General features: G+C 42.4%; 1 protein-coding gene across 1 annotated transcript; it reads right to left on the reverse strand.

Moving 5' to 3' along the window:
* Positions 1-5,234: 5,234 nt before the first annotated feature.
* On the reverse strand, positions 5,235-7,545 carry LOC143208705 (DNA-binding protein inhibitor ID-2-B-like). Its single transcript, XM_076423365.1, has one exon. It carries the CDS (start codon positions 6,989-6,991, stop codon positions 6,611-6,613), a length of 381 nt encoding a protein of 126 aa, XP_076279480.1. The 5' UTR covers positions 6,992-7,545; the 3' UTR covers positions 5,235-6,610.
* Between the last annotated feature and the right edge of the window lie 1,116 nt (positions 7,546-8,661).

Here is an 8,661-nt window from a genome sequence, read left to right on the forward strand (position 1 = left end):
TACCTGCACGAATGTTTTCAACGTCCTCTCCATCATCGTTTACAGAATTGTTTTACATTGGTTTTACATAGTTCACTGTTTCTGAATACTTTCAATACTGAAAATCACATTTGGATTTCAATTTCTGGTCGATTTCCGAATCATTGTCAAGAGGATTGAATTCACAGAATGAAAAATGTGAAAAAATCTCTTCAATCTATCTGCCTGATAAACTTTATGGTCTTTCATCAGTAGACTGTTGATCTTTATACATTTATGGCTTCCAAAAATGTTCAAAAAATGCTCAAATATAAAATGTCACAGAATTTGATACGATTTTTATTTATTTCAGATCTACAAAGGCTACTACTACTGAAAATAAGTTTTCGTTTAGTCCCACTTTCTTAAACTTGCCTACAAAAATTAAAAATTGCATAAACATTCGCAGTCTACTCGTAAGGTGTATAATTGGTTATTAATTCGACATAGATTATCTTCATAGGCATTTAAAATTTTATGATCTCGGTTCTTGAGGCAAATGCTACTCCAATTAATTCGGATTTTAACAATTCAACAACATCTAGATGACGACAACTCGCAGTACAGGAAGATGTCTTACCAAGCAACATAGAAAGCTGTGTGTGTGTGCATTGACCTCTGTTATGGTGCTTGCCGATGACCACCATCTATGAATGCATAGGAGAAAACTTATGTTAAGTCTGCTTTCTCCAGTATGATGAGCAATTACTTCGCCCTTTGGCACCCTCCCCAATCAATGAATGATTAAGGTAAAAGCACCAACAGTTGATCAGTAAATTCAATAATTGTGTAAGAAGTTGACCAACTTTGAAAACGAGAAACCTACTAATTGACCATATGTTAGTTAGTAGTTGACCACCTATAGGCAAATATATTTGCCATATAAAATCTAATTTTGGAATAGAGTAGGTAAATGTTTCGTGGTTTGCTTGTTCTTACTTAATATGAGAAACTATATTTATCTATCGCGCCCTTTTCAAAATATTATGTCCAGAAACATTGTTTTTCACGTTTTCCTGAAAAATGGTCAACTACTGATACGAGGTGCTTTTACCTTAGTATGATATATTCTCGACCAAGCCTGGGCATATGAAAATGTAGGAACAACATTGCAATAAGACAAATAGTTGGAATCTACGGTAAAATATTTTTTATATGCATAGAAATATTGACGATCAAAGTTATTCTCAACTAAAGGCTCGAAGATCTCAGCTTTATTCTTAACAAGCCATGTCGTCTCTGATGCAACCTCGAAAGGTAGATAGAGCAAACCTCTTCGAAGGTAATAAAGGCATGCTCTCTTTCAGCTAGTTCTAATCTCATAACATTTGAACACAATGCCACTTTTCCTCACAAATATTTGTTTCATCACCGCACGAATTCGAGACAAATAGATCGGGACACCTGCCACAGAAAGGATTAGCTAGACACAGCTGTGCTGTACGTACCGCGCGATAAGAACTGAATCTCGAAACAATAGTTTGCAAAACTGGACTGTATTCGATTCAAACAAATTTGTTGATCAAAATCCTTATCACGATACGTAGAATCTTTAAAAACGTTACTTCCCTATCTCTACTTCCACCACCTCGAGTTTTAGAATGTTAACACGGGAATTGACACGACCATGCAAAAATTAAGAGAAGAAAATATAAATTTAGAACTGCTCAGTTGGAATGAACAAACGAACATCACGGAACAACAATAAGTGTTACTGTACAATGTATTACGGAAAATTTGGAAGGGCAGGATGCTCGACTGTAGACGATATTTGAAGAACGTAGAAGAATCGTAGTTGTAATTTTATGAATCTGCAACGCAAATACCGAAAGTGGTAGATTAGACTAACTTCGACGATAACATCACTGAAATAGAACTTACACTGTGAACTTGTTTATCGTAGCCATATAACTCCTCTTACAAGTATTGACATTACGCAGGCCATTGTCTCAACCAACCCTTTCTCAGAGAAATCACCTAAGGTCTTAAAATGTTGATTTGCTTGACGGATCCTACGGTGTTTAATACCTAAAAAGTACTTTCCAGTTTCGGTTTCGCTAATAGAATTAATCAAATTTTCTATGATATCTTAAAATTAATGATTCAAGGGATTTCTGTCTCGTCTTGGATCGGCAATTTAGACCCACGTCGCATCGTTAGGCCTATGGTCTGCGTCTCGAAAGAAGATACAGACATAACAGCTGTTCATCTCACCCCTATCACTTCAGATTTGCAAGATAGCAGCGATGTGGACTGTTACGACGACTATAAATACATTTCAGGTGTTTTCTTGCGAAAAACAGGTTATAGAAAAGTGAACTGGGCATAAAGCTAATGTGAAGCGATGTTACAGACAACCGAGGCGATCCTTATCTGGATCGATCAGCCCGTTTAACTTCCTTGTGGGAGGGTTTGCCGCTGTGACACCGTGAGTCAGCCTCCACTTTCGTTATTAGCGTACATCCAGAACGAGAGAGACAGAGAGAGAGCAAGAGAGAGATAGAGAGAGAAAAAGGCAGAAGGTGGTGGTTCGCGTCGGAGAGTAGTTTCGCCACCCCCTAGTCATTCTGTGTTCCCCCATGGCTCCTCGCTATGAATACGAAGTGAGCCTCGAGTGGCCAAAGGGACGAAAAGCCGCGGGGACACGCAGCCAGTCGGACGGAATCAGTTCCCTGGGTATCCCGTGAACCCGTGGTTCCCAGGAACGCGCACGCGACCCGGGACAGGGAACACGATCAATACGAACTTTGCGAACTCCTACACCCTGCGACGATACATCGTCCGCCTGTGCTGTGGCCAGGCCCTCCTTCAACCAGGACAACCACCGAGAGACTCCTCCCTCGCACGTGTGCGTGGATTATTACGTACACGTGTGCTCATTTAACCCACCCCTCGTGAGACTCTGCCTCGCCGAATATACACGTCATATATTACATAACATATACTATAATAAAATAACCTTCCTGCACACGGATCCGCAGAACCTACCAAGAAAATTTTGGCATTCCTTTGAATTTGCGTTAATCCTCGTACGCTCCTCAGAAATTAATGCACAGAAGATCTTTCGGTGATGTTTCAATAATTTCTGTTTCACGCTTTCATAAAATCAATTGTGTTTTGTGGATTGCAAAGACATAAAATTGCAATACAATCGTAGACGAATGTCACTGACATTTCACAGTGCTTAGAAACAGTAATGAGTGAGAATTTTGATTAGGGGATCGTATGAGGGTTGATTTATCTTTGAATTTCTGAATAAATTCATTCATTACCTGCGGTAATGGTATGATTAAATGAAAGGCTCAAGAATAATAGGAAAAATGTAACAAATATTTTTTCATACGGTCAATAATTTATTAGCAAGTTTAAATCATCGCGTTACTCACCTTGTACATGTACATATGCAGCCAAACAAAATCGAAAATTCAATTTTGCGTTACTAAATCGGTTTTCGTTTTACTAAATAAGCTGTTTTCATTTTACCTAATTTTTGTGATTACCGAGTCGACAGTCAGCGTGGTAAACTGTACAATGAGAATGGCTGAATATTAATCGAGAATCTTTTGCGCAATTATTTTGGAGCATGTAGGCGTATAAGTGTCCCTTTGCACTCGAAGCAATTTAAATTCCAAAATGTAATCTTTGTTACATTGTGCACATCAAATTGAACCTGTTTTCTTATATGACAGTTGAGCTTTTTACAATTTATAGAATACGCAGACAAATTTAATAATGTTAAAACTGTTCTGAATAGTGGTATGGCAATTTTTAGTGGCGCCTCAGACTCGCCATTCGAGTGCAAAGGGTTAATATTTGAAATTTGGCAGATGTCCGTGGATTTTTGTGAGCGACTGTATGTATTGGTTCGAGACGCTCGCGGATTTATCGCTTTCAGCGATGCAGGAAGCGGGGAAACGAGCCGGCCAGAAACTGCCGATGGGGATCGTTATGGACGAGCTTGATCATAGAGAGAACCGAGTCCTTTTAGGAATCGCGTTCTACCCGCTCGTGAATGTCGTTCGCTAACGGAGGCTGGTTTTATGGACGCGAAGGGGGATGCTCGTTTTTACCCTCCCGATTGTTACCGCGCCGAGAATCATTACAGGATGGTCGAATGACTTTATCGCTCGCCGAGGTTTATGATGATTTTCAAGTTATTTCTGCTTCTCCTTTTTCGACTGGCTTCGTCGAGATTAGAATCGGAGAGGCACGATAACGACACTGTGTGCTCAGCCGGTTACCAATTTTAGCGAAACTGCTTTCGGCGATACGGGAATCGTAAAGTGTTCCACGCTTAATTACTCATCTTGTATTTTATAATGGAAATTACAGTACCCGGCGCTCTCGGCGTATTTACTTTTATGTCTCGCGTAACTCACCGTTTAATTCGCTCGCTGTTCTTAATGTGTGCGAATAATTTAAGTCTTGTCAAAATTGACGCTGTTATCACCGTTCGTTATCTATTTATAATCGACGAGAGAAGCGTAATTGAAGTACCAGCAATTTTTACCGCCGCGTAAACGTAATAAGAAATGGTGTAAGTGGTTTCTTTTGATACTTTTTAAAGCACGTTCACGCGCGGTGTAAAGTAACTTTATTTTTCGGCCATTTCGCAGCAGTGCGCAGTTTTCTCTGGAAATCCGCCGTACCTAGAAGGAAGTGCACCTTGTCGAGCTACATTTTTACTTTCACTTTCTATCAAATCGTCGACGAGCTGTGTCTTTCTAGCCTGTCGACTAAAAATTACTTTCTACATCTTTCAGCTATTACAATCCTTCCTTTCAACGATCCAGTTTTATTCCGTATTTTACGATTGATTAAAAAGATTAAAAATCATGTTCGTATTACTTGAAACATTGTCCATTTTCTTCAGTTCTCTGTATTTAGAATAATCGTAGTTGGAATAATATACTTAGAGAAAACTGCGATTTCTTGTTAAATAGTCGGAACGATATGAAAAATTTCGGTATCACCCAATACGGTGGTAATTATTGATTATTCGCTACGTCTCGTGAATTGAAAATTAAATATTTCTCATGATACTCGTATTCGCGGTATGTATTGCTTTAGATCATTGCATTTAAAAGTTCAAGACAAGAAGAATTGACGCAAGGGAATTCTATATCAGGTACAGTCGCTAATGGTCGCGCGATAATAGAGTCATACGGTGTCGGGGGAAGGTGTTGCTCTCCAATAAAGAATCACAGACGCAGATGTAAACGTGTGGACACAGTTTGCATTTATTTCGCGTGCGCGAGTGTGACACGCCCGCGCGACAATATTACTTACACTTTACAGCCTTTCAGTCTTCGCGAATATACAGTAGTTAGAGACTCGTCTTTAAGTTGGAGATCTCTGGCGATCGTTTTCGCCGACAAGTTATTAATTATCCTTAATCTATCGCAGTTATCCACGTACAAAACAATTTTTCGTAGATGATCCGCTGCCTGGTGACGGTAAACTTTGCGCAGTAGGGTTGCTGAAGACGTGGAAATGGAAGAGAATCGGGCAAATCGCAGATAGAAGGGCCGATGAACAGGATCTTTTCTGGCCAGAATGAACAGCCGAGGTGTCAGCACCTCTGTTTCGCGACAGGGTGCAGCGGACAAGTTTGAAACGAGCTTAGGACCATCGGAGATCTCCAACTTATAATATGAAAAGCAATAACAACGATAATAATCAAGTAATAATAATAATAATATAATAATAATAATAATATAGTATCGGCAATTACCATTAATGTAATCCATAATCATAATACATATGATTCTCTTTATTATCTACAATGGGTATCGAAATAATACAGGGCTGATCAACGCGACGATAAAAACATCACTTCCGTACGAAATCTACGCGAAAGAATGGGTGGGGGGATTCATTCATGACTGGTTGGGCAGGATGTGCACTGTTACGTGACGGCCAATTAGATTCTATGATCCATACGGGGCGTCGGCGAAGAAATCGTCGAGCGTTTCCGAAAAAAGTCTGAAAGCGACATTTTTACCGTTGAAGATCGTACAGGGCGATCCAAATCAGTCATGAGTGGCGAACGAAAAGTATACACAAGAGAGAGTCCAACGGTCGAACACGTCGAGTTTCGCAACCCCCCCGGAAACGAGACACGAACAGGAAAAATCCATACCGTCGTCGAGGAGGAAGCGAGAACGAGCTTCGGATCGTCGGTCACGGTTTTACAGGGAGCGAGAAAAAGAACAGTGGAAGAAGAGCGGTGTACAATAATAAGTGGTGCGAGGAATGCGGCGAGTTTATGTACAAGTATTTACATCTTTCCCCGGGAGAAAGAGGTTTTTCGATAAGCCATCAGGCGGCCCGCTTTAATTCTCATCCCTTCGAACGCGTCTCGAGTCCCTCGGCGCCGCGCCGAGCCGATTTCCCAGCTGTTCGAGAGTCTTTCTGTACACGGAGAAAACGGCGTGGCAAGTCCTGGGGTGATCCTGGCGAGGACTCCGGCTCCGTTTCAACCCTCGAGCCTCGAAGCGGGTTCGAACACAGTCCCGAGCGACGTCGGAAAGGTCGGAGAGGTCGGCTCGCGGCGACCTGGAGCTTACTGGAGCTGGTGCGACGAGCCATGTCACCGTTCCGTGACCAGTCCGGTGATCGTGGTCGTCGTCGTCGACGCGGTGGAGGTGGTGGGCGCCGTCGTGGCTGCGTTCAGCAACGGCTGCAGCGGTTGCCTCGGGGTGGTCTTGACGATACTGGACTCGTGATTCGTCTCCTCGAGGGTGGTCTGCAGGTCGCAAATGTACTCGATCACCCTCTGGATTACCTCCAGCTTGGACAGCTTCCGCTTCCTCGGCATATCCGGCACCAGCGAGCGCAGCTTCGTCAAATAAGCGGCCACCTCCTCCGCCTCGAGATCCCGGCGGGTCCCGTTGATCCCGAGGCTACTGTGCAGCACACCCCTGCTAGGTGGTACCCTGCCACCCACCGGACTCACTACCATCGCCTTCATTCTCGGTCCTTTTCGTTCTCACACACCTCGGGAACGGAGGATTTCGTTCGGGTGTCGGGGCGGGTCGTGTCCGGGGAAACCAGAAAGAAATGTGGGTCGTTGATTAAATATAGTCACGCACACCTTCTCGACTCGTTATCTGCCGGACGCCGTGCTTGCACCGTACACGCACCCCGTATTTATCGATCGAACCAACCCGCCGATGCGACGACCAGCACCAAAGTCGGTTTTCGTTCGGTTCGATCGTAGGCGCTTTTCGGTATCGTTTCGTCTGCGGTTTCGCCAGTTTTCTACTCTCCTCACGTTGCGTTATTTCCTCTCGGCGTTGCGCACGATCCTATTTGTCACTCACACCACTGTCCAGGTCTCTCCTTGTTGTTTGTCGGTTATCGCGAGACGATCGCACTCGCGTTAAACATTTTTCGATCAACTGTCCAGTTTCTGGTAAATTGCGTCGAGTATCCAGGCACAACCAGTGCGCCAACAAACAGCGATACGATATTTACCACGCTCTGTCGACACGCTACTCTCGACGGATCGAAGTCAACTGGCCTCCGCCCCTCACCTGCGAGCTTTTATAGCCTTCCCCACCACGCCGACTGCTACCCCCGCGACGCCTCCACTACTTGTACGGCGCAATCGCTGCCCGAATAGAATAGCGTTGGACTCGAATTGCTCGCGAATCCGATTTTTCTGTCCCATTTTGTCTAAGCATTTACTCGAGTATGTCATTCTTTTCTTCTTTTCGCGAACGAGTGCTCCTGCTTTGTGATCGATTGCCAGGCAAATAGAGATTATCTCTGCGCTGGGTTTGGTGTTGTGCGATGGGTAAGGAAAACGTCTGAAATTTATTTGTTAATCGTTTGGTGGACAATTTTTTGGGTTTCGAATACAATAGGAAGAAAGTATTGCAATTATTTTCGAATGTGTATACAATGCTAAGATGTGTTGCAAGGTAATTGTTCCAGTCTGCTATTTAAGACCTGAGGTTAGGCATCTTGAGCGTTGTTATTATTAATATATCCACTACTTTTTTAAATTTTTTATACGAGATGGAGGTGTACATTGGAAGTAAGGAATAGGCTTACTAAGGAATAGATATCTCGTATTTTTAACCCTTTGCACTCGGTTGTCCCCGAGGCACTACTAAAAATTGCTGTACCATTATTCAAAATATTGTTTACATTATTAAATATATCGGCATCTAATCAATTACTAAACATTTACGTATTGTATGAGGTATTATAGCTATTTTATATCCATAAAATATTCTAGATCGGAAGAAATGATTAATTTTCCAGTTAAAATAGCTCCGAGTGCAAGGATTAATATTCGGGAAGACTGAGTACTGAACAGAGGTCGCACATAAAACAAGGCACATTTCCCATGGTAATGTTTTTTGGTGTTTCTGCCTGATAAATATGTTGGAATGAAAAATGGACTAATACCATTTGTTTTAGACTGGTTCAAAATTTTTTTTGCAATTTTATCATTGCCTGAACCGCGGTATTAGATTTTGTACCATACACTCTTGCATCTCCAGGAACGTAGAAAACTCTCAGATCAAGACGATTCGAAACATCTCCATTAATCTCGGGTTCTCAAATATTGTGATGAAGAGCTTCTTTTCGCTCCTCTTTACCCGTGCCAACTTATCAATGTTCCATCCA

This window comes from Lasioglossum baleicum, chromosome 5 (genome assembly GCF_051020765.1).
Source record: "Lasioglossum baleicum chromosome 5, iyLasBale1, whole genome shotgun sequence".
In the NCBI taxonomy this organism is placed as follows: domain Eukaryota; kingdom Metazoa; phylum Arthropoda; class Insecta; order Hymenoptera; family Halictidae; genus Lasioglossum; species Lasioglossum baleicum.

Excerpts from the sequence above, each read along its gene's own strand:
- LOC143208705 (XM_076423365.1), bottom strand. The coding sequence starts at position 6,991 with ATGAAGGCGATGGTAGTGAGTCCGGTGGGTGGCAGGGTACCACCTAGC.